The sequence below is a fragment of the Manihot esculenta genome, chromosome 2 (assembly GCF_001659605.2).
Source record: "Manihot esculenta cultivar AM560-2 chromosome 2, M.esculenta_v8, whole genome shotgun sequence".
Taxonomy (NCBI): Eukaryota; Viridiplantae; Streptophyta; class Magnoliopsida; order Malpighiales; family Euphorbiaceae; genus Manihot; species Manihot esculenta.
This window is the reverse complement of record NC_035162.2, coordinates 823057-850178: the sequence shown is the minus strand read 5'-3', so window position 1 is coordinate 850178 and position 27122 is coordinate 823057. Positions and strand designations below refer to the sequence as shown.

Below are 27122 nucleotides of genomic sequence, written 5' to 3'. Positions count from 1 at the left end.
CCATTTTATTATGTCGTCTTGAAGTGGTCAAGCACTAGCTCATTGCCTTCAACTTCTTTCTTTTCTTCTCTCTCTAATGTACGTATTTAAGTTGTCTGCTGTACTTTTATCATGTTGTGAAAAGCTATAATAAACTGATTTACAAGAGATGACAGATGATTGGCTATGGATGATTCAGATATCAATGTCTATAAACTTTTTAAGTGCTCCATTATACCCTTATTTTCATTTGGTTTAATTTAACCGTTAAACATAATTACCAATCACTAGCCTAGCCTAGCCGGATGGTTAATGTTTATATTAAATATTTATTTATTAATATATAAAATGATTAATAAGAGAAATTATATATTATTATCTTAAAAGTCTTTTGAAAATAAAATTGAGCTTCCCTCACTCGCATGAGCTATAAGGAGAAAAAAGAATCCGACAGGAAACACAAGTGGGATTAGTGGGTCAACATCCCACAAATAAAAATGGCATTCAATTCAATTTTTCTTTTCATTTTAAAAAATTAATTTTTCTGTTTTTTTATTGTAAAGGATTTAGTGCTTTATGAAGTCATTAACATTAAATTCATTTTTTAAATAATAAAATTAACAATAAATTTTTTTCTCACCTTCGACCTTTTTCCAGGTTCAATCTAACTTCACTATAAGCACAATCAATTTCAACATCTTTTTACTAAAAGCTGCTTTGTAGGAAATTGGGATACTAGCATCTCACAAACATTTATTTGAATTTGAGCGTATTTTGACTTTTAATTTATAAATATTCAATTATTTTAAATAAAAAAAAATCTTTGTTATCACTCATTTTTCTAGATAACTTCTTTATTTTTTATTTTCTCCCAGACTAAATCTCTAATTATTTTATTGACTTAAAAAATATATAAACATAAAAACATCTGCGTTATAAAAAAAAAATTATAAACGGCATTAGTGGAGTCATCATAATAAAATTAAAAATAATAGAATTGTAAAGTAAATCATTTTGATGGAACATTTTATATATTTAAATTAAATCAAACATAACAGCTCTCCAATTTCATTTATTCAAATACTTTTTTTTTTGTCATAAAATAATTTACATCTTCATTAAATTCTATATATATATTATTTCAACCATTCTCATCCCAATAGTTTAGCACGCCAAAAAAAAAAATAGTACGCAACAGCTGACAAAAGAAAATAGTATACCATAAATTATAAAATATATATATAAATTTTATCATTATTAATAACCAACAATGATGTGAAATAAATTTATAATATTTGTATTATTGTATACATGCGGTACCTAAGAGGTGATGCTCCACCTGCATTTTGATTGGACCAAGTAAGCAAGTCTTCATTTTAATATTTTGTTCTTCAATTTCGTTTTGTTTTGGACATTAAAGGGACACTCTTTATCATTCATATTATATTCACATTTCATTATTTTAGCACAATTAAGTTTAGAGAGAAAAAATTAAATAAATTCTTACAAAATTATATAAAAATTAAACATCATTTTAATTATTATTTTTTTAAGTTCAAAAATTATATTTTTTATTTCAAATAATGTTTTATTATTACAAAAATAATATTTACTGAGTATTATTTACATATGAAATTTAAAATTTTATTTAATAGAAAATCAAATTAAACTCTTTTTTCAGAAAAAAAAAAGTTATTTAAATTTTAGATAGAAGAAATTAGAGATTGATTTGCATTTTTTCCGGGTGTCGATTAAAAATCAAATAAACTGAAAAAAGAAAGGCGCCTACTAAGTTACTATAGTCGCGGGAGCAGAAAATAAAGACTCATAGCTTTTTACGAGCAGTATTGCTGTTGGATTCCATAGCAAAATGGAATCACACTACGCAAAGTTACCACCAACGTCACACACACTTCTCTCTCTCTCTCTCTCTCTCTCTCTCTCTCTCTCTAGACAACATCATCCATATCCCTTCCTGCGCACACAGACGGATACAGAGAAGGACAAAAAAACTCTCCGGGAAATCACTTTCTTCTTCCACCACCAGCCTTTCAAGTTATCGAAGAAATGGCTGAACAAGAGGACGATAAGTCAAAGGATAACCAGTCTGTTGCAGGGAACAAGGGAGAGACGCTCATGGACTTGGATCTTGATCTCGACACTTCTTGGCCCTTGGATCAGATCTATTTTCTTTCTAATCCTTTGTCTCCGCTTCTGCTTTCCTCCTCTGACCAGCCATGCTCTCCTCTATGGGCCTTTTCCGATGCTGACGATGAGAGGCTTGCTGCTTCATCCTCTTCTCACGCTACTCATCCTCTCCGCTTATCTGATTATCCGATTTTTCTCACATGTCAGTAACCTCTGCCTCTTATTTTTGCTTTCTCCCCGTTAGAATAAATAGTGAATGTCTCTCAACTTTAGCTTATTATTTCAATGGAAGTTTCGGTTTCAAAGCGGACTTACGATTTTTCTCCTATTTCTCACCCTTGAGAAATGTAATTTTAGTGCTTTGGTGGGACTTTTTGGTTTGGAACTGTAGATTGGTTCACTTTCTTTTGTCTGCTAATTGTTTTGGAAGGGTGTTCTTGGTGTTAATTTAGCTTTTGTTAGTCAGAGTCATCAATTGTACTCTCTAATTGTTTTGTTAAACTAGACAAGCCGTTCCATAACAATATATCAAAAAATTATCAAGTTTGTCCTCTCATATGGATTGTTATTCCTGCCCGTCTCGCCCCCACTTTTTTTCCTTGACACCAGTCTCCTTCTCTCTCTTTTCGTATATGTTTTTTTTTTCATATGACTGATTTTTTGGAGTTTGAAAGTCATAAGGGGATTTGTAAAATTAAGCAGCCTAGCTTTTCTCGTCCTGTAGTTATTTGTTTTTGTTATTGTATCTCGCCGAGAACGAGCACCATCTGAAATTTTAAACTTCTGTTTTTGATTTGAGGTTTCAATTAATGCAGGCAATCCCAGTTCACTTGCTGAAAGCCAGACAGAAAATGACGATAAAAGGAAACTTCCTTCTCCACTTCTGGGATTGATGCCTTTTGACAACCCAGATGGATACTGTATAATCAAAGAGAGGATGACACAAGCACTTAGGAATTTTAAAGAATCAACTGAACAACATGTTCTGGCTCAGATTTGGGCGCCTGTGAAGAATGGGGCCAGGTATGTGCTGACAACTTCAGGGCAACCCTTTGTAATTGATCCTCATAGTAATGGACTCCATCAGTATAGGATGGTCTCTTTGACATATATCTTCTCACTGGATGGAGAGTTTGAATGCGAACCTGGGCTTCCTGGCCGTGTTTTCCGACAAAAATTGCCGGAATGGACACCTAATGTGCAGTATTATTCGAGCAAGGAGTATTCACGGCGTGATCATGCTTTACATTATAACGTTCAGGGAACCTTGGCATTGCCTGTATTTGAACCATCAGGGCAGTCCTGTGTTGGTGTTATTGAGCTCATAATGACTTCACAGAAGATTAACTATGGACCTGAGGTTGACAAAGTCTGCAAGGCACTTAAGGTTGGGTTTTTTTTTTCCCTTGTATGTTTATGTAAGTAATATTATGTCCTTCAGTGAGATAAACTGTGTATTTAGCATGGTGATTTCTTTTGGAAAACATTATAATTGGGGCAGCATGTGTCGTGAAGAATTTTATGTAGGCCTCGGTACAAACTGTTATTTTTTCAAATGCATTGAGATTCCTCGTTCACATAATTTCAGTTGTTCCGCAGGCAGTAAATTTGAAAAGTTCAGAAATATTGGATCATCCAAGTACACAGGTGAGCCTAACAATATGATTTATGTCAAACCTGATTATTTGTAAACCTGAAAGATAAATGTGGTATTCTTCTTTGATTTCTTCCCTCCTTGTTCTCATAGATGTATACTTGCACTGCTTCTAAACCAGATTTGCAATGAAGGTCGGAAAAATGCACTAGCTGAAATATTGGAGATTTTGACAGTGGTTTGTGAAACTCACAAATTAGCTTTGGCTCAGACTTGGATTCCTTGCATGCATCGTAGTGTTCTAGCCTTTGGTGGTGGTTTAAAGAAGAGTTGCACCAGCTTTGATGGTAGTTGCAACGGTCAGGTCTGCATGTCCACCACTGATGTGGCATTCTATGTTGTAGATCCTCACATGTGGGGATTTCGGGAGGCAAGTCTTGAGCATCACTTGCAGAAGGGTCAAGGCGTCACCGGGAGGGCATTTTTGTCTCACAATGCATGCTTCTGTCCAGACATTACCCAATTTTGCAAGACTGAGTACCCATTAGTTCACTATGCACGCATGTTTGGATTGACTGGCTGTTTTGCAATCTGCTTGCGCAGCAGTCATACTGGAGACGACGAATACATTCTTGAATTTTTTTTGCCTCCCGGCATCTCTGATGTTTTTCAACAGAAGGCTTTATTGGGCTCCCTGTTGGCAACAATGAAACAGCACTTTCAGAGTCTTAAGGTTGCTTCTGGAATGGACCTTGAAGAAGAGGAAGGATTTGTTGAGATCATTCAAACTTCTGTGAGTGGGAAACTTGATTTAAGGCTTGAATGCATTCAAACACCCGAGTCTCCAGAATCTCTGCCAAATGTTAACACGTCACCAAAGGAAGGACAGATGGCTCAGGTAGATCCAGTGGTGAACTTAGATGTTGTAAATAATGGAGGCAGCACTGGTGATGCAGAGGGAGGCCACTTTCCTACTTCTCCTCCAGAGAATAAAGGGAACAAAAAGCCATCTGAAAGAAAACGTGGGAAAACTGAGAAGACCATTAGTCTAGAGGTTCTCCAACAATACTTTTCTGGAAGTCTTAAAGATGCTGCAAAGAGCCTTGGTGGTGAGTTCACCCATTTATGTATCATTGCTTCAATTTTTTTTATACCATTTCAGAGGTTTATTAAGTTATTGTTAATTTTTAAATGAAAGCTGGATCTAGTTTCTGTAGCATGTAAAACAAAATTGTCTTAAGAGAAATTTTGCTCTACACTTTGCAGTTTGCCCTACTACAATGAAGCGCATCTGCAGGCAGCATGGGATCTCACGTTGGCCATCTCGCAAAATCAACAAGGTTAACCGATCCCTGTCCAAGTTAAAGCGGGTGATTGAATCTGTCCAAGGTGCTGAAGGGACGTTTGATTTAACTCCCATTGCTACAAGTCCACTTCCTGTTGCTTTTGGTTCTATTTCTTGGCCTTCCAATCTGAATGGATGTAATCAACAAAACTCACCAAACTCTAGATCCTCTGAACCTAACAATGAAAGGAATGGATTCCCAATATGCAAAGTGGCAGGAAGTGAGGAGCAGAGTGGGAGTGAAAATCAATTGCCAGGAGGAAGAGTAATAAGTCACGAGGAATTGTTCCTGCAAAATTGTTTTTCACCAGAAATCGGGCAAGGCTCAAGCAGACATAAAGCAGGGAATGTCTCTAGGGAAGAAAGTGCTGGGACTCCAACCTCTCATGGTTCATGCCAAGGAAGCCTAGCAAATGACATTGCACCTGCAAAGGTTGCATCTGCTTCTCCTGTCCAAGAACAAGGGAATGAAGTGGGTACTATTCCTGAATTGTCATTTCAACCAAAAGGAAAACCAAATCTGTCAGCCCTATACCCAATACCAGATGCCTTTGTGGCAACAGAAGCTCAAGCACCATTTAGAGAAAGGCTAATTGAGGACGCTGGAAGTTCAAAAGATCTTAGAAATCTTTGTCCTTCAGTGGCAGACACAATGTTAGAGGAGCGGGTTCCAGAATATAGTTGGACAAATCATCCTGGTCCAGAATTCCCTACAAAACAATCCATGGCTGCTCTAGAACACGCAACGCCACGAGTAACAGCCAGGCAAGAAATGAGATTTGTAACCATAAAGGCAACCTACAGAGAAGATATAATAAGGTTCAGAATCTCTGTTGGATCAGGGATTACGGAGTTGAAAGAGGAAGTGGCCAAGAGGGTGAAGTTGGAAGTGGGTTCTTTTGATATAAAGTACCTGGATGATGATCATGAGTGGGTTTTGATAGCCTGTGATGCAGACCTACATGAGTGTATTGATATTTCAAGATTGTCAGGTGGCAATATAATAAGATTGTCGATTCATGATGTGAATACCAATCTTGGAAGCTCCTGTGAGAGCAATGGCGAGTTATTATTAGGTTGTACATATGGAAAGGTTTAAGAGCACCATTTTTAGTGTCGTAGGATCCAGGGAAATGGAGATAAATTTTTGTTCCAAAAAATTGCTCTAGTTGTAACAAATTTTCCATGGAATTGTAGAAATGTCATCTCTACATTGTGAAAGGGTGACTGACTGGGACAAGCCCTCTCCACTCGATATATTAAGTAGTTTTCCCAGTTGAAATAGTAATATTTTTTTGATAAAAAAAAATATTACTATTTCCCAATTTTTTGACCCTGGAAGCGTTGGCGATACATGTTGGATCTGAACATGGAATAAAAGACCTCGAGAAGACCAACTAAGAGTGATAAAATTTGAACATGTTCACCATATTCGTTTTCCTTGAGGAAGCCTTGTTGATTCTGAACTTCTTTCCTAGATACACTGATTGGAAGGAGCTTTTCCTTCAAATCATGCATAAAATAAAATAAAATAATTAAAAATAATATTTGATATTTTCATATTCAAGATATTTTAAATTTTTATTCAATAGTTATAGTCGAATTGGATAAAAAAAAATAAATTAATTATAAAAGTGTCACCGCTACATGCAAGTTATTATTTATAAAAAAATAAAAAAAATTTTAAATTTTTTTTAAAGTATATAAAAAATAATTATTAATTAAAATAATTAGTAAAAATAGATAAATTTATTATTATTTTTAAATAAATATAAATATGAAAAAATATTTAGACAAATAATTATTTAAGAAAACTTATCTAAAATTGTTATAATGGAATTATATATTTTTGAAATTTTTATTAAATTTTATTAAATTATAAGTTAAAAAATTTAGAATTTCAATGATAGTAAAACATGTTAAAATTTCAGAATATCATATCTGTGGAAATTTTAGAAGGTAAATTTATTAAAGAATATAAAAAAAATTTATAAAATTATATATTTTACACTATTTGTTTTATAGAAAATATTTTTAGCTAAATATTTTCCATTTTTTTTAGCATTTAGAAATCTAAGAAAGATTAGTCAAAGAATACTTTAAATACTTTAATTTGTTTAAAAAAATATCTATTCTTTTCATATTTATATACATCTAATTTAAAAAAAATAAAATAATTTTAATTATTAATTAATTTTTTATATATTTTTAAAAATTTGTTTGTAATTATTTTTTTATAAATAAGGAATCTTTGGCTATATTTAATATTTTAAGTGTTTAATATAACTTATAATTTATTTATTTATTTATAAATTTAACATGTTTTATACTTAAAAGTGTACGACATATCAATTTTCACAATTTTATTATCGAATTTCGCAGTTCAATAGTTTTATTATCGAACCTCGCAGTTCAATAGTTTTATTATCGAATCTCGTAGTTCAACGATATAATTATCGAATAAAATATAATTTTAATTTTTTTATTTTATGCATAATTGGGGAAAAAAAGAAATAAAAAAAACCTCCATTGAAAGCATACGAAAAGCAAACTGATATTGCGAAGAATACAACGCGGACATATGGCTTACAAGTCTCTTTAAAAAAGAATACATGTAGAAAAGACAACCAATCACAAAATAGACTGACAAGGTCAAAAACCACAAAAAATCTTATCCCTTTGGTAGGTTACCTTCCGAAATCATGGATACAAATAATTAGCAGATAAATTTGGACTGCGATTGGTCCTACTGTTTGTATCAGTAGACTGGCTTCTCATGCCCTATTGGTCTCAGAAGCAGAGCCATTGAGAGGTGCAGTGGCAGCCCTCTTGGAATCTTCGTTGACAAGTACTTGAGCTAAAGGCAGCTCGCTTTTCCCTTCCCTTGCAGCTATTTGCCTCTTCGTAGATTTGTAGAACACCGCGTACAGTGTTAGTTGGGCCAATGCAAATAGCGAACCCAGCCCGTTTGGAATCTATCACAGTAACCATTCATGTAGCCGTAAGCCCATATTAGCATAAACTGAGCAGCTCTAACATGTCTAGTATAAGAAATTTTTATATAGATTTCTTTCCTCTTTTAAATTTGTTTCTTTGTTACTCCCATTCAATTTATCAATTATCTTCTTCAATTATTTTTTTATTCTACCCAATTATTTTAATTTTTATTTATATGCATATATTTAATTTTACATATCTATGTGTGTAGAGAGAAGAGAGAGAAGCGATTACTAAGAGGAAGGGGTCAAAAGAAATGAGAGCATAACAAGTCCAGGCAAGACCATTGATAAAGGAAGTAAGGGATACGAAGAATGGCATATACTCCACACTTTTTGTCGTAATGATCATTTTCTGCATTACGAAAAAACAAAGTTAAATAAATAAATTATTTTGTCCTATAATGTAACATGATATTTGATAAAAATACTGAAAGAAAAAGAAAAGAATGAAGCTTATATGATTTGATAAAGAGACTAACCATGACTGATAATGGCGAAGCATACATGGCGATGTTAAAGAATATGCAGATAAATCCCACAATCGCAGACCTCTTTTTGGTAGTGTGGGCTAAATTTAGCACCATTGTTGCAAGTGCAGCAATGAAAATAAGCTCAACAACCACTATTAGTATCACTTTAACCCTCTTTTTCTTGTCCGAGTAGATGATGAAAACGATAATGTAGAGAAACTCAATGACTGTTCCTGCTCCATTTACGGTTACAACCAACAAGCTATTTGGGTGCACTATGGGCAGCCCATACAACACCCACGCCATGCAGTTCACTAGGGTGGCTAGGTATGGGGTTGCCGAGTACTGCTCCACTGCCTTTCTCTTCCATATTTGAACAAAAGTTGGCCTGCAAATCATCAAAACACACAAGATCAACAGCTTCCCTTTAATTCAGTTCTTGGATGTTAGATTAAACATGGGTTGCTTTTGTTTTCTTGACCACTGTATTATATATATATATCTTTCTTAATTTCTTCTTATAGCATTTCCTTTATATACTCTACGTGTGTGTGTTCCTTTTTCTATATATATCTCTCCAAATGAAATAACCATTTTCCCAAAAGCTTACACCGGCGATAAGAACAAAGAGAGTGCGAAGATGTTTCCTGCAAATAAGCAACATCAGAGAGAGAAACTTGAAAATTATGAAATTTGTATAAATATACTTGAGAAATAAAATTAAGAAAAAAACGTACCTAAAATACCAACCAAGTTTCTAGCAGTATCTGAAGAAACCATAGCTATGAAAAGAGAAGAGAAAGCCAAAGCCAAAGGGAAAGAAATATGCTCAACTTCACAGAAAGATAGAGATAAAGAGACTCTTATATAAAGGAGGAGTCAAGGAGAGAGGGTCCAAATTCAATCACTTTTTTATACAAGTTATGCAAGTATTTTACTGAAGTTTTTATAATTAAACGTTAAGAAATCAAGTTTTCGAATAAAGATTATTATTTTGAAACAAAAATAAATAAACAATGAATAATTATTTTATAAAAAATAAAAAAAAAATCTCTAACTTATCCCTATCTCATACGATTAACCGAAATGAAATTATTCACTTCATACACATTGGAAAATTAAAAAGATAAAAAAGATTGCAACCTTTAATGATGTTTGGCAAGTGGAAAACTAAACAAACGCAGTAGCGAGCGGCACGCCTTGTAAAGAACATTAATAACACATGGGAAATATTTGTGGAACTGAAAACACCAAGGACATGGAGGTGAAGTTTGAGAAAGCGAGTGATACAGTTGAGTGTGAGGTAATGGCCAATTGAGAATTGAAGTCCAGTTTGTCCAATTATGTGAAAATGTTGAAGCTGTGTCAGGTCAGTTTCCTGCTTAGACTATTTTTGGAACAGTTATAAGCCTAGACAGCCTGCTTTCAATTCAAATTTACTTGTTTGAATATCAACATTTTGGAATGGGTAACTGTTGGTTTTGGTTTGCTTTCATTATTTTTCCTCGCTCCTACAAGTTAAGGCCGGTCACCGTCTCCGTGATTCCTGTTCCAATATCTCAGAACGAAACCAACCTTCAATTATAGTTTTGGTTTAGAATCAAGAAATTTGCGATAAAATTCAATTTAGTAAATTTTTTTTTAATGTTTGGAATGAAAAATTTTAATTTTTAAAAAATAAATAGAACTTGTACGTAATTATGTAAAATTTCTTTTGATTTGTGAATTTTTTATTTTGTTTAAAAAAACTTTTTATCTAAATATATCATATTTGAATTAAATTAAAAAAAAAAAAGTGAAAATGAATATATATTTGGGGGAGTGAAATAATTTTAGGAAATGTAAAACTGGTAATTGAGTTGAGAGGCAGGTAGATCATGGGTGGAATGTGAAATGGGCATGCAGTTAGTGTTGGATATCAAATTATCATCTCATCTCCTATCATATCTCCTAATCAGATACATTAATTTTCACCAACATTAGGTTTTCACATTAATTCCTTTGTTTTAGATTTCTTGTTTACAAGATTAAGAATTGAATTAATAAAATCTTGTACACTATTACCTTTTCCAAATTGAAATATATATAAATTAACTTAATTCATTTGGAACAAATCATTTTTAAAAAATAAAAAATAAAAAATTCAAATGAAGCTCATCCTTCCGACAAAGCAGGATTTCTTGAGCTTGGAGACAAGGTGAGGATGAAATAATAACACAATGTAGATTTAGATTAGAAGTATTTTTTATTTAAATGTTGAGAAATTTAAAGATTTTGTTTAATTATTTTATATTTTTATAATTGATTTTATTCAAATGATTAGGAATTTTTCTTTCTTTAATATGCGAATATATTAAAGATGGTATAAGAGAAGCATAAAATTGTTGGCAGAAAAGATGTTATATTCGAATATATTAAATATTGCTTTATTTATCAAATATAACAAAAGCATAAAATTGTCTACCCAAAAACAAAAAGCATAAAATTGTTGGTAGTAGAAAATAATTTTCTATATTTTTTCATATCATGCTTATGACTTGTAATTCCAAAAAGAGAAATAACAAAATGGATGAACTTATACCAATAGGTCAAATTAAAAGTGTTTTCTTTAATTTTGCTGTTCATGCTGGACATTGCAGCAGGAGGAATCCTCTTTTCTGCTATTGCTTGTCACCACAACAATCAACGCCCTCCTGTCAAGAAAACCAATGAAAAATCCTTGGAATTTCTAGCACACAAAGATGTTCTTTCTGTCTATTGAATCACAATCTGATGTAATAGACCTGAAAAGAAAGTGAAGCTGAATTATTATGTATGAGGAGGACACTTAAGACTGAGTTGTTTCCAACATGAGAACGGAAATAGTTGAAGAATAAGGACAGTTTCAAGTCACAGAAATCCTTGCAATTAAGTTAATGCTCTGACTTGGCAACCCACCGTTTCAGTGGGTTGTTAACTAAAGAACAAGCTACTTATTCTTTCTTGTTTTGTCTTGTATTTTCTTCCATACAGAGCGTAACCTGTTTGCTCTGAAAGAAAAGCCCTTTTTGATGTAGGACTATTTAGACTCCGTCAGGAGTTTTAACCAATATCGTTTGGTTAAGACGAAATAAGAGAAAAGAATGACTATTTAGACTCCGTCAGGAGTTTTAACCAATATCGTTTGGTTAAGACGAAATAGGAGAAAAGATAAGCTAAAAGACTAAAAATCTTATTGAAATTTCTCAAAGATTGAAAAGTGAAAAGTGAGTTCCTAATAGCCAAGAGAGAATATTTATAATAGAAATAAAATAATCCTAATCCTAATAGGAGTTTAAAATCATAATAGCCAAGGGAGGCTATTTACAATAAAAATAAAACTCTAATATGCAAAATTATAAAAATACCCAAAATATCCAAAATAATAATTAAAATATAAAAGTTAGCCCCGATCCAAGTCTGTCATAAAATTCATGGCTAGTTGTTCCGTGTCATTCCCTTCCACTTGTAAAGAACTCGTCCTCGAGTTGTCATCAGCAGGGTAGTACTGAAATAGATCCGTCACATTAAACGTCTTGAAAATTTTCATTTCATGTGGGAGGTCAAGAACATAGGCATTGTCATTGATCTTCTGAATGATCCGGAATGGACCAATCTTCTTGGCGTCAAGCTTTTTCTGTCCTCCACCATGCTCCTTGCGTAAATACACCATAACTTGGTCACCAACATTGAAGGACTTGAAACGCCTATATTTATCAGCTGTAGCTTTATATTTGTCATCGGCTTCTATAAGGTATTGTTGTACCTGTTTGAAAACATCCACGTGCTGCTTTGCCAAGTTGCTTGCTGCAATACTGTTGTAAGCAAATTCCACCTGGCCTTGGAGGTTTTCACTCTCCTTTGGACTCATCTTGTAATGAGGCAGATTCGGTAATTTTGATCCAGGAATGAGATCAATCTGATGTTGGATATCCCGCAGGGGTGGACGCTTTGATGACTCCTCCACCATCTTAGGAAACTCCTTTAGCAACTCTTTGACGGGCGGTGGTAAAGATGGTGCATCCTCCATTGTACCTTTTGCTCTCATCAATAAGGCTAGTGTGCCTTCAGATTTCTCAACTGCGCCTGATAGCTTCTGCACTCCCGTAGAAACAGCAACAGTATGCTTCCCTTCCACCTTAGAATGTTTCGCAGAATCGGAAGGCAAGATAGTAATCTTCTTTTGATTCCACATGAACATGTATGAATTCTCCTTCCCTTTATGCAAAGCATCAACGTCGAATTGCCAAGGGCGACCTAGCAAAATTCCACAGCAATCCATATCCACAACATCACAATTAACAGGTTCAGTATAAGATTTACCGATCGAGATAGGCACGCTGCAGATTCTGTTGACCTCAATTGTCGGTCCTTCCTTGATCCATCCGACTTTGTAGGGTGAGGGGTGAGGCTGTGTAGGCAACTGTAATTTTTCTACCAATTGCTTAGCTATCAGATTCTCACAACTGCAGCTATCTATAATTAGCCTGCAAATTGCCTCTCCTACTCGGCACTTTGCCTGGAAAATTTTTCTCCTTTGTGTCTCGTCCTCCTGTTTTGTTGAGCATAAGATCTTCTTCACCACATAGGTGACCTCTCCATCTTCAGAACCAGCAATAGATCCGTCATCGTCATCCACTTCCTCGTCAATTTCAGCCACCTGCTCAACTATATTAACCTGCCGGCGATCAGCATTAACTCCTCTACGTTCTGGACAATTATTTGATCGATGACCAGATTGCCTGCACCGGTAACAGATGTCTCCCGTTGGCTTCTGGTAAGGATTGGTCCTGCCTCCTTTGTCTGTTGTAGTGGTGACTGCCTTGCCCTTACTGTCTCTCCTTTCTTCCATGGTATTCGGAGGGTTGCCAGAATTTACAACCTTAGAAGGCTGCCCGCTGTAGTTGCCTCTATATTGTTGCGTCCCTGTTGAACTAGAGTTTCTGTAATTGAAATTTCGGTTGTACTGCTGCTGTCGTGGCTGCCAATCAACGCGCTCTTCTGCCCTTTTTGCCATCTCAATAGCGTCTGCCAGGGTGAAAATCGCAGCTACTCCCATCATACAACGAATTTCGTGATTCAACCCCCTCTGATAATGAGCAACCTGTTGGGCCTCGTTCTCACAGTTTTCACATCTCGCCTGCAGCCTTAGAAACTCCTCGGTATACTCATCCACCCTTCGGTTCCCTTGTACACAGTCATGATACCGGTTATATAAAACCTGAGCGTGATCGCTAGGCAAGAACCGTTGTTCAAACATCTGCTTCATCAGCACCCAGTTTCGTATGGGCTCCAGCCTCTTCCGATAGCGTTCGTTTTGAATCGAATTCCACCAGGCTGCTGCACCCCCTTTCAACTTATAGGCCACAATTGGAACCTTGCGTTCCTCTTCCACGTTCATAATTTCAAAGAAGCGTTCAACCTCTACCAGCCAATCAAGAACAGATTCAACATCTAATGAACCAGGAAAGTTTTGAAGGTCTACCTTGATCCTGTAACCTTCCTGATAGTTCTGTTGGGGATTTGCAGGCATAGGATTGACGACCACAGGATTGGCGGCCACAGGAATGGCGGCCACAGGATTGGCGGCCACATGGGGATGTGCGGCGGCGGCGGGTTGGTGGATTCCCTGCTGCAGGGTCAGTTGTCCGATCATCTCCCTCACTTCTGCCAAGGATGCCTCAATCGCAGCAAGTCGCGCCTCTTGGTTATCTGCCATGGTCGAACTTCGCTCTGATACCAATCTGATGTAGGACTATTTAGACTCCGTCAGGAGTTTTAACCAATATCGTTTGGTTAAGACGAAATAAGAGAAAAGAAGGACTATTTAGACTCCGTCAGGAGTTTTAACCAATATCGTTTGGTTAAGACGAAATAGGAGAAAAGATAAGCTGAAAGACTAAAAGTCTTATTGAAATTCCTCAAAGATTGAAAAGTGAAAAGTGAGTTCCTAATAGCCAAGAGAGACTATTTATAATAGAAATAAAATAATCCTAATCCTAATAGGAGTTTAAAATCATAATAGCCAAGGGAGGCTATTTACAATAAAAATAAAACTCTAATATGCAAAATTATAAAAATACCCAAAATATCCAAAATAATAATTAAAATATAAAAGTTAGCCCCGATCCAAGTCTGTCATAAAATCCATGGCTAGTTGTTCCGTGTCACTTTTCTTCTCCATAATACATTGGAATATGTACAACTTTATATGTTGATTTATAACCATTGGTTATAAATTAGTTTGGTAAGAAGAAGATGTTGTTGGGTTGTTACAGTGCCTAAATCAAGACTAGTGGAGAATGATGCTCTTTCTATATTGAAGGAAAGAAAAATGGTTCAGGAAATGAAGAGCTCCACCAACTATGAATGGTCTAATAAGAATCCCATGCAAAAGGAAAGTTTCATGGAATTTGGTAACCTTCTCTCTCCTTGTCTAGGAGAGTTGCTATAATTAGAGGACATGGAATAGGGAGCAAAGCCTCCAATATATTTTCTCAACATCAAGTTCAACCCATTTCAATAATGCCAATATATTGGCCAAATTCTAGCATGTTGGATCACTTGAGTTGAGGGATTGATCATTGTTATTCATGGATTGATATATGGTAATACTACTCCAGCTCAAAAGGAACTCTTGGAGAAAATATAGAAAAAAAAAAGAAGAAGATATATCTATACCTATAAATGAATGTATCCTCCCTTTAATATATATAAAAGAATTATACATAATTTTATTTTTTTAAAATTAAAAAATTTACAAATTAAAAAATAAATAATTTTTTCATTTCAAATAAAAATTTGATAAAAAAATAAATAAATTGAATTCTCAACAAATATTTTAATTTCAAATAAAGGATAATGTTTTCTAGATGTGTTTGATCAATTCCCTTTGGAGGGCTGGAAATCAGCGGGTTAATAGATGCTGATTACAATGAAGAAGATCCCACGAGTAGACTCAAGAAAGCAAATTGGGTAGTGAAGTCCACAAGGATCTGCAGTTTGCTCGAGTGATAGATAAAAATAAATAAATAAAATCAGAAATATCTTTCAAAATTTATTTGCTCAATTGAACATTCTTCTTCCGAGTGAACAACGACTTCTATGTCCCATCCCAGCACCAGACAGACAATGAAAACAACTAAAAGTGGCAAACAAATCAGGATTTCAAAGCTCAAGAAACAGCAAAATGCACCAGACTACAACATTGACACTATACATAATCTTCTATGTTACAGAATGTGCACGTGTAGATAAAAATGAGAAAGCAATACTAGCTCAAATTCGAAAACCCAGGCCAGGCCACCTCTTGGTTGACTCTTTCTTGTTTCTCTTTGAGTTGTTATCTATCAGATTTTCCAGTGATTTTGTCTTTTTGTTGCGAACCCTGCCTGCTTCTTTCAGAAGTTCAGCTAGCCTATTCTTCTCATCTTCAAAATCAGGATTTGCAATCCCAAGCTTTTCCTCCCTTAATTTAAGAACATATTCCAAGTTCTCAATTGCATCGTCAACCCTGTGATCAAACATAATTCAACGTAAGAAAAAGGAATAAGTAAATAAATCTTTGAGTCTCATAATGTGTAAATAAATCTTTAAATTAAGAACATCTTCCACGTCTAATTAGTTAACCCAACTAAATTTTCCAATTAGTAACAATAGAAACCTAACTTCTTTTAGAAAAATAAAACCAAAATGATCTCTAATTTGAGTTTTTTCTCAACTGCATCACCCATGCAATTATTGAACACTGCAAATAGAGCTAGAATCAAAGTAATAACACAACAACACTCAAGATCAAGTACTCTTCCAAATAGAATTCCTCCACAGGACCAGGAAGAAGTCCTTATTGAAGACAATTCAATCGCAATTCACAATAATCATAAGCTGGTAGTTCAAGGCAGAGTCATCCAAAGATATAATACCTCCCCATAGCATCATAGGTTGCTGCAAGATTGCTATACACTCCAAGAGTATCTTGATTACAAGGGCCACACTCCTGCTCCAGTATTCCTCTTGCTTCTTCAAACAACTCAGCAGCCTCCTCTATCTTGAACAGCTGTACACAAGCCAATCCCATCTGGTTCAGGACAACACCAAAGAAGGCTGACTTCCTCTCTCCACTGGCTCTAAGTTTTTCTACAGCACTCTCAAACGAGTTTCTTGCTTCTTCATATCTTCCAACCATGTAAAACATCACTCCCATTCGTGCTTCTATCCCTGCAATAGTGCTTTGCTGTCCTGGTTTGTCCTCCAACAATTTCATGGCCTTCTGCAAGAGCTTCAATGCCTCCTCAGGCTCATCTACAGACTCATAAATGGCTGAAATCTCAGTCAGTCCACCAGCAATCTCTTCCGCTGTGGTTCCAGGTACAGGTTTTGCATATATCCTCAGAGCATTTTCACAATAAGACTTTGATTCTCTGAGCTTTCCTGTCCTGTTATATAAGTCAGCAAGGCGTACAAAGACAGAGGCAACTGAAGGGTGATTGTCACCCTTTGATGATTTGAAGACAGTGAGAGCCTTTTGGTAAGAGAAGATGGCCTCATCAAAGCGGCAAAGAGACATGTAAATGTTTCCAATGCTGACATCAATTGCAGCAACTTCATTATCTTGTCCATTTGCAATCATTGCCATACTGGCAAGAACAAGATGCTCGAGAGCTGATTCATAATCTCCCTTTGCCTCACATATGAGGGCCATCAGTCGACGGTCAGCTGCCTCTTCAATGGATGCTGGCTCACTATGAGCTCGATGAATTTCAAGAGTTTTCTTGCACAGTTCTTCTGCCTTATCAAAGTTCATGGCTTGAACATTTGCCTCAGCCAAATACCTAGCATTTTCCAAATTATTTACTGAAATAAATTTAATTTAGTGGTAAATAAGCACTCTCATTATAAACATAGTATGGCCATAATGGAGATAACTTGAGATGGAAGATATTAAAATGCAGCAATTAAGAACATCTGAAGAGAAAATAGTTAATATATATAAACTTCTCTACTATAATGCAGTCACATAATTCTTCTATAGGTTGATAATCATTTAGTAAAATGCATTCAAAGAAATGGACTGCAATTATCTATCCCAATATTCAGATGTAAGACTTCTTTATCACTTCTCGAAATTGCATCAGCAGCCAAAGTATGTGTCCACTTGCATGTGTTTGTAGAGTAATATATAACTAATATGTGCATAAATTCATAGTCATAGACAAGAATATTAAAGGAGAAGATCTGAAAACATAAGCATTACGAGAATGAATTTGGACGAACATCAATATCTAGATTCAAGAACATACATTAAACTCAGTGTCAGAAGTTTTAATTAAAATCGTGAATGCATAATTTTGACTTTAAGATTTCGATATCATCAAGCTGAATTTCACACAAATTCAGAAATAAGAATTCCATACATAATATCCTAATTTAGCTAACAACAGCAAAATTTAAGCTAAAGTTTACCCCAAATATTTTATGTTATGATAAACTTACTCCAAATAGTAATATTAATAAACCCAATATCCTAATCACACAACAAACATACATAAAAATAAAAATCCAAGTCCAAACTTCCCAACAGAAACAAACCTGCAAGTCTCCCCAACTCTGGGATCGGTCTCTCCCAGGGCCTCTATCTGAATCTTAAGCCCCTTCTCATAAGCGGCAATCGACTTATCGACCTGTCCAAGCATCGAGTACGTATCCCCCAACTGCATATACCCAGAAAACGCAGCAAGCGCGTGATCCATCCCTTTAGACAAATCCGGCACCGTAATAGCCCTCTCGAGAGCCGGCACAGCCTCGTCGAACCTTCCTAGACTGCAATAAATAGCAGCCAGCACGTGCAGACTCATAACAAGGTCCAAACTCGGTTCCCCGTCGATGGCACATCTCTCAAACGACTTAGACGCACGAATTGCGTAATCTAGAGCCTTACCAGGACCCTCCCCAGACGCAATGGTATCCCGGGCGACCTTGAGAAGGAAAGGACCGAGATCCGGGTTGTCAAGGGAGGCGTCAGAAAGCAGGAGCGGGTTGGGGGTTTCGGGCGGGGGTTTCTTAGAAGAGCGGGTCGGGGAAGGTTTGGATCGAGAAGGGGATGGAGACGGAGGCTTTTTGTTGGGCGTTCTGGGTACAGCGGGGTCGGGTCGTGGTTGAGACTGAGATTGAGGCTGAGGCTGGATCTCGGGAACGGAGATGCGGAGAGGGGGTGCCTCGGGTGGCGTCTTGACCGAGACAAGACCCGGCATCGCCTCTATATGTTATGCTTTGGGATCGGAGATGGATGAAGGTTTACAGAGAAAGAAATAAGAGGGAGATTAAGGGAGGAGATTTAGCATTGAGGTGAGTAGGGACAGCCTACCAAAAAAGGAACTGACAGGAAAGCTTCAGCCTTCAGATGAAAATCGCTCTCTTCTCGCTGTCTCTGCTACGTCTCTCTTTCACTCCTGCCACTGTATGGCTATTGGCCACGGCCAACCATGAGGAGCAAAATGGTAAAAATGTAGGATTGTATGTTTATTACTATTAGTGTGCTTAACTTAACTGCTTATAGTGGGATTAAAAAGGACTAGTTTGAGGATTAAGCAGTGGTTTAGTATTTTTAGCTTCATTTGGATTGGTTTCTGGTAAGATTTTAGGTAGTTGTCGGGTCTTAAACGTCAGTGTTTTGGATACGAAAACTTTGACGTAGCAATATGGATCCAGGTACTGGAATCGCATTGCAGTTTGTTCTGCCAACTGAAAATATTCTAATGCTATCCCATTTAGCCAGTACAAAACTTGCACAAGTTTCCATCTCATCCGTTTAACCCAATTACCAAAAGAATATGAAGATTATCAATAAATTTATTATAGATTAGGATTTTATTTTTTTGAGTCATATGTTATGTAATATTATAAAAATAATTAATTTCTTTTTATAATAAAATCATATTACTATCATCATTGATCAATAATAAATACAAATAAAGTTTTCAGAATATATTTCTATTACTAGAATATAAAAATCTTTTAATACTGAAGTCTCTACTTTGAAATATTATTTGGGTCCGCCAGTCACTGAATGATGGTGATTTTTACGTTTGTATTAAGAAACTAAATCCATATCAATATAAAGTAAGATTCCTAATTTATAAATTGAAATATAATTGCTGTTATTATTTCAAATATATATATTTTTGTCCATAAATTCATTCATTAATAAACAAATATAAATTTAGTGTTATTTGACAATTTTTGCTTTGGCAAATTGCTGTGTAATAATATTATATATCAAGAAAGAAAAGATGATGGCATTAGAGATACGCAAAAGCATATATTAGATATTAAGAAAGAAGATAAACTGCAAAGAGTTTCACATTGATTCATGGTAAATCCATCCACTGTAAAAAATACAATACAAGCTCTCTATCATTGAGCTGAGCTCCTTAATGATGTACCCTCTCCACAGAAAGAGCTAGTGTTTATTTCATTAAAGGCCTCCTGGCATTGATGCTTAAGCAAAAGCTAAGAAGATATAATTTGTAGTTCAAGGCTTGCAACCAATAGGTTTTTTTGATGGATCATGTTTGCAATTAGCCCCCGCCCCTTCGTAGTCCAACATAGCATCAATCTCTATGAGTTTTCTCATCTTCTTCATTTCAGCAATAATTGGCTGCAAACCAAACAAACCATAATACATAAGTTAGCACCTAGCTAACCCTCAAAAATTAGTTCAACGAGAAAGACATTATCCTATTTCTAATCAATGCAAAGATTTAGAACACTCCATTATGCACATGACATCATGACATCATGACATTTTAAGAAAATGACCAACGTAACTCACCTCAAAATTTAACAAAGGGATATGTTCAAAACTTTATGAAGAGCACATTATCCCATCTCAAATTACTATGGGAATTAACAGCACCATATTACTGTAGTCTTTTTAAGGCTTAAACATTACTTATCACCTCATACACATTGAGAATAATTCACTCACTTACCTCACTTTGTGGGTTTGCGTACTTCATGCCTTGTGCAACTCCCAAAACTTGGCCTACAAGAGAATGAAATGGAAATCATAGGTTACTTATTAATGAATACCCTGCAAACAAGATGATATAGTCTGGAGACTGGAGAGAACTATCTAACCTATGGATAAATGGATGAAGAGGAGGAGGAGAATGAGACTCAATGCCTTGGTCTGAGAACCAGCCATGGGGAATTGTTCTGGTGATTGCTGGTAGCTAGAGAGGGTTAGAGAGAGGAGCGATGTGGTGGAGTTATATTGGATGAAAAGGGGGACAAATCCATATAAACTATTAATTCATGGTGCTGGGTGCAACCAGTACTCAAAAGCTTTGTAGAATGGTGGCTGAAAATGCAATACCCATTAGCAAACACAAACAGAACAAAGTCAACTAGCACTCATTTCTGTCACCTCAGGGATCCAAGGCTTTGCCTCCTGTCCTCCAAAAGCTTTTGTTAGGTACTAGTCAATATACCATTGCATGGCTCAAGCTCTACCAATACATATCCAGCTTGCATATTGCCTAAATTTCTAGTCTCTCTACATATCTATTGTAACTCCATTCTTGGCTGGCGTTCGGGTCACTATTTAGCAAAGTGGTGTCTTTATCAACAACGAGAGACATTAGCACAAAGCCCATGCCTGTTCATTCCACATCAAAATATTTAATGCTTTAATGAATGGTGCTCTTCATCTTCAAACAGAGTTTTTATACTAAACAAATCAATATGGGAAGCAAATAACAAAGGATCCTATGAATGAAATCATTGCAGGAGGAATCGGAAGATCAGATTAGGTGAACCAATAGTAAGGGCACTCTCAAAATAGACAACACAGGAAACCCAACATTCCATATATGTGCAATTAACCATAGATTACATCGAATAAGGTTCCTTTAATTGACTAGATAATGGCAATGTTGTTTTTTTGTCATGGTGTATTCAATTCAAACTTACATTTCCCCACTATTAAAGGTTGTCAGCAAGCTCAATTGCATATTCTAGCACTATATTCACCACTAAACCTGAGAGGCAACTAATTGTCACACATAGTTTCCTTTGTGTACCAATAGTACACAAGACATCCCACATTATATGCTGGCTCTTGTGAGAGATATCATGCATCCTTTCTCTTGAACAGCAAGGAGCCAGATTTCAATGCTTTCCTGTGACCTTCAAATCATAGCGGACAAAGTATTACCCTAGATTAATTATCTAAGATATAATATAGACAAAATAAGATCAAGCATAATTTGAAGAAAAGAGTGTTAACATATTGTCAAATAAAGAAAACTGCTCATGATGTGTACTGTGGAAGTTGCATGCTCACTGTATCATAACATTTTGTTTTCAGGGTCATATTGTATGGTAATGGACAAGGCTTAACACCTCTCTCCCATGTAAAGAAAGAAGGGGAGGTGGACCCTAGATAAAGAATATGAAAACTCATCTGCCGCTCTTATTTTCTTGGCTCTCAAATCATGACCTTTGGTGGCAGTCATATCACAATAAGTCACAGCACCTTCTTTAAGTTGACTACCCAACCTTCCCCATCTTTTTTTTTTCCATAAAATTTAACTCTCCTTTTAGCAAGATGCAATAATAGCTTAACACACCATCTCTGCCCTTTTTAGCTTTGTAGAGACAACATTATTTTCAACAGTTCCTTGTCTAGACCATTATCATTTTTGGCCGTGGTTATCGAACCCACCAAGACTTCTACTAACCCTGTATGGCAAAAAAATGAATTCACTTAGGTTTGTCCTTTTTAAATTTAGTTAACTTTGTCTTTTAATCCATGTTCTTATGGTGGATATGAAATTATTCTTTCCTAGGATTTTCGATTTCTAGAAAACAGATTATGAGGTATGTTGATTTTTCTTGTTAAAGAAGGGGGTTTTGCCTCTGCTTCATACAACTTTAATTGGTTTGCTTTGTTCGCAAGTCATGTATGTGGTAATTAGTTGTCCTCTAGCTATCTAATTATTTCATCAAGATTAAAAAGAGAAACATGCTTGAAAAGTGCCCATATTGGCACGACAACTAAGATTGGCCACATCACTAGAAAAAGTAATCCACTGGCTGCATATTTACTTAGCTGAAATTATTTACCTTTTATGGTTGTTGACAACTTTTAATTGTTGGATTTGTGAGCTGTATTGTGTATACCTTAAAATTTTGATCTTTATTATTTTTGTCTTTTTGGAGTATGGCCAGAACATAATGAATCCTGAAAACTCATCTGCATATGATATACAGAGCAATCAGGAGCCTATTGGGTTTCATGCAACTTAAAAGGCATATGGTTTCCTAAGGTCAAAGCAGAATTAACTTAGTTGGGTCCACAGGCTTTATGTTGGCTGAGGAAAAGGCCAACAATCAAAGTTGCACTACCACTATGGTAATTGGAAAATGCTAAATAAAAACCTATATGTGATTTAGATTGACGAATGTTACACGATTACTGAACATTAGAATTGCCAAAATTATCTCACAGAAATAAGCCTTCACATGTATCATTTCTTAAGGAGACACTTCCCAGTAAATTAACCATGAAATTACAAGCTCTTAATTTAACTATTGAGAAAATAATAGGATAGATTATGAACCCAACTGAGATTTCTATTTGAAGTGTGAAAATTACAAGATTACAAGAAAAAAAAAAGAAAGTAGGAAACCCCAGGAGAGCTTTCTTGTAATAGAGTGAAAATTACCGATCCAAAGGCTCATCCAGGTTGAGGATTCCCTTTTATCTTTTTGCGATTAGGAAACCAAGGCTAGCCATCAGTGACATATAACCTACTGAAATTCATATTGAATTCTTAGCAGTACAGGTGTATGGTAAAATATTATATTTGAAAATGATACCTGGCAAATCCTCAAGCTTATCTGCATGTAATAATGCAGAAAAAAAAAATTCACAGGAAGATATCAGACAACTAAGTACTAAATAATTCAAAAGGGGGCATGGGTTTCCCATGGTCAAAGCATGGCTTATTCAACTTGGGCCACAACCACAGGCTTTGGTTTCGGATATCAAAGAACGGCGGAGAGGTTGGTCATTCTATGGTTCAAAGACTCAGTAACACGTGTAGGACTAATTCTAAGGCTCTTTTCCACAATTATTCTGAAGGTTATTTAAAAGTTGAGAGCAAATTAGTAAAAATTACTTCTTATTGTATTTGGCTAATTACTAGCAGAACAGCTAAGAGTTACTGTACCAGCTAATATTGCGGAATAAACCATGACTTGCAGATGGATGGGTGATCTCATGAGTTAAAGCTTTAGGATTGAGTGGACTATCATGTCACACAATTGTGGGATGCAAAAATGTCAAACAAGCAGTGAAACCATTAGCAGTGAAACCATTAGCAGTGAAAGGAAACACTTCTTTTTTTCTTGTGGAGAAGCAGTGAAAGATAGACAATTTAGCAAAGTAGGCTTACCAGGGTTTGTTTGCATCTTGCCAGTGGGCTTCTTGCCCTTGCGGGTTTAAACTCAAGTTGGTACCCTCATCAGCCTAGCTGTTACAACCTCTTTTTTTCATCTTCAGCCCAGTTCTTGTTCCAGCTGCTTTTGTCATTAGCATTTCTTACTTCTGGGGCTTTTGGGCTAAAAGGGGCTAATATCTTATCATTTGACTCTCCTAAATCTATCGTTGGGAGAGATTTCGCGTGATCAAGAATTCAATGACCCGAAAATTTTGCTAGAGGAGGACTCATGAGAGTGGCGGCGAGTAAAGGAGCGAGAATGAGGTGGAGATCCATAAGGCTAAGAACCGACATGTAGTGGAACGACGGGGCCGTTTTCTCTCCATTGTGAGAGTCCCATGACGAGCTCTTAGCATAGCAGACTGACCGGCATGGAGAACTGGAGAGAGAGGATGGTGCAATACTGGTGACTTCGGAGTCCATTTTTGAAGTGTACTTTGCAGGTGTTTGTGAAAATGCTTTAATGAAACCCAAAAGGCACTATCACTGGAATTATGAATCAGCTATCAAATACCTTAATTGTTGATAAAAACATCAAAGTTTTAGGATTCTCTGAGTTTGAGAGGGTTTCGTAGTTTGATCGGAAGGGCGATGAAGAATTTATGAAAATGAGAATTGGGTTTGTTTGTCAGCTAACAATGGGATTGGTTTCATCTTGTTGTAGCGTCATGAAGGTTGCACTACATCAGGCAAGCAAGCCATGCAGAAGAATAGAAGGAGCATTTTTTCGATTCATGCACGATTTAAAAAATAATTATCAGTTCATGCAGAATTCGAAAATATTTTCAGATTCTGTGTGTCAACGGAGCGTGTTCGACAGTCATACTGTCGAACACGCTAGTTCGACACTCATAGTGTTGAACAATGGGGAGTTCGACATCATGGGTGTCGAATTGCCATGTGGCGTGTCTGATGTGGTGTGTTCGACATCCAAAGTGCCGAACAGCCTATAAAGTAGACATGTGGAGATGTCCTTGCATGCATAACATGTCTCATGCATGCAAAGGGTGCCTTACATGCATGACATGTGTCATGCATGCAAGGCACTTTTCAGGAGACCCATGTGGTACTGTGCATGCAAGTCACTTTGAATGTCGAATGGGGCGCTGTGCATGCAGGTCATTTTGGGTGGAGTGCTGCATGCATGAAACATGTTATGCATAAGGGGTGCCTTGCATGCATGACATGTGTTCATGCATGCAAGCCACTGTCTGGGTAAAGGAGACCCACGCACAGCTACGCGGGGAGGAGACTTTAAGTCTCCTTCCATACACCATCTTTCTGCTTTCATCTTCTCATTCTCTATTTTATCTCTCAAATTTTTTCTTCTCAGCATTTTCTTCTTCAAAATTTTTTAGTATTTTTTTTTCCAAATTTCTTCAGCAATTTCTTCTCCCTTTCCAGCTCCTTCCTCAACAGATTTCCTTCTTCACCTTTCAACATTTCCATTATCATCAGGTTCTTTTTTACTTAAATTTATTTTTAAATATAGATATTTTTTATATATAAAATAAAATTATAAAATATAATTTTATATATAAATATAATTTTAATTATTATATGTATTAAAAATTTAAGTATAATATTTTTTATTTTTAAAATTTAATTATGTAAATACTAAATGGTAATAATAATTATTTTTCAAATTTCTGTTCATGCCACTGGACTGGCCAGGGGAGCAGTGAACAGTTTGTTCGACACCATGGGTGCCGAAGAAGCTGATGAACTGGCAGTTCGACACTCATGGTGTCGAACTCCCCATTGTTCGACACTATGACTAGCGTGTTCGACAGTATAACTGTCGAACACGCTCCGTTGACACACAGAATCCGAAAATATTTTCGGATTCTACATGAACTGATAATTATTTTTTAAATTGTGCATGAATCGAAAAAATGTTCGAATAGAAGTTGCCTAATTGCTTGTAGTGTATATTTGAATGCTGTATGAAATTTCATGCAACTTGCTAGGATATCAATATCAATATCAACCAAGTCATTGGTGGTCCGATCAGTAAAAAAATTCAATTTATTTATTTATTTTTAATTAAAAGGTCATAATTGCCATTCAATATTCACTTAATAGAACATTTAAGTTGAACTAAATGAAAAGATTAAGTGATTAACAAATTAAATATTATGTATTAATTAATTGGATTTTGAAAAACAGGAACCAATCAATTAATATTGACAAATTCCATATACTAATAGTTATTTATTTTTTTAGGAAGATAGGGTTGAATGGTTACTAGGCATTTATGCTGAGTTTTTTGGTTTGTAGATTCATTTTTAATAAACATTTACTCCTTATTAAATTACAGTTAATAAATTTATTAATTTAAATTAAAATGTGAAATTTATTATAGCAAGAATTACTCTATTAATCGAGTTCACACACTATGCATCAAACAAAAACAAACAATAGCAACGCATTTTGATAAATTCTTCCAGATTAGAATTCGCCCTGTATTCGAAATACAATAACCTTCTTTCTTCAAAAAAGAATTAGGTATTTCTTTTTTCATATATGTGTATGTGAATCTTCTTCTGGATCTTGTATCTGGCATTTGATAGTGGACCGTGGTCCTCTTCTTAAGTTGAGCGTAGGTATGACCCAACCGCAATCATTTAATTGGTAAATATTAAAAGTATATATATAAACAAAAAGCCTAATCAAGTGATGATAACCGTGAGATCTGAATGCCAAGTGTGTCATCCTGACTAGGATAAGAAACCGGTATCTCCAAGCAAAAATGATCTACAAAACAATAAGAATCAGAAAACCAATGGAGCCATCATAACTAACACTTCCATTATTAAGCTAGGAAGTGTTCCTCAAATAGATAAATGCCCCCCTGAAAAAATAATTGAAAATAGAGAGTAAATGACATGTGATCAAGGTGATAAACTTGAAATTGTTAATTTAGATGTTCACATGTATGTAAAGTTTATCAAGAGAAAAATTGTAATTGTTTAAATTATTCATTACGGTCAATTAGCTATTAAATATTTAATCAACCAAGAAAAATTTATTAACTCACAATAGCTGTACATAGAGTATTTC

General features: G+C 35.5%; 3 protein-coding genes across 3 annotated transcripts; 1 reads left to right on the top strand and 2 right to left on the bottom strand.

Annotated features, from left to right (window-relative positions):
- The first annotated feature begins 1860 nt into the window (after positions 1–1860).
- Positions 1861–6287, top strand: LOC110609066 (protein NLP6). The gene is made up of 5 exons (XM_021748388.2): positions 1861–2329; positions 2943–3514; positions 3727–3774; positions 3903–4830; positions 4988–6287. The coding sequence occupies exons 1-5, from the start codon at positions 2047–2049 to the stop codon at positions 6163–6165; spliced, it is 3009 nt and encodes a 1002-aa protein (XP_021604080.1). The 5' UTR covers positions 1861–2046; the 3' UTR covers positions 6166–6287.
- A 1310-nt stretch (positions 6288–7597) lies between these two features.
- Positions 7598–9549, bottom strand: LOC110609906 (bidirectional sugar transporter SWEET4). The gene is made up of 5 exons (XM_021749743.2): positions 9273–9549; positions 9146–9182; positions 8545–8923; positions 8298–8417; positions 7598–8041 (listed from the first exon to the last, which is right to left on the bottom strand). The coding sequence occupies exons 1-5, from the start codon at positions 9313–9315 to the stop codon at positions 7841–7843; spliced, it is 780 nt and encodes a 259-aa protein (XP_021605435.1). The 5' UTR covers positions 9316–9549; the 3' UTR covers positions 7598–7840.
- Positions 9550–15585: 6036 nt separating this feature from the next.
- On the bottom strand, positions 15586–19151 carry LOC110609138 (protein KINESIN LIGHT CHAIN-RELATED 1). Its single transcript, XM_021748498.2, has 3 exons — positions 18142–19151; positions 16476–17384; positions 15586–16066 (listed from the first exon to the last, which is right to left on the bottom strand). Exons 1-3 carry the CDS (start codon positions 18801–18803, stop codon positions 15832–15834), a joined length of 1806 nt encoding a protein of 601 aa, XP_021604190.1. The 5' UTR covers positions 18804–19151; the 3' UTR covers positions 15586–15831.
- Positions 19152–27122: the final 7971 nt, after the last annotated feature.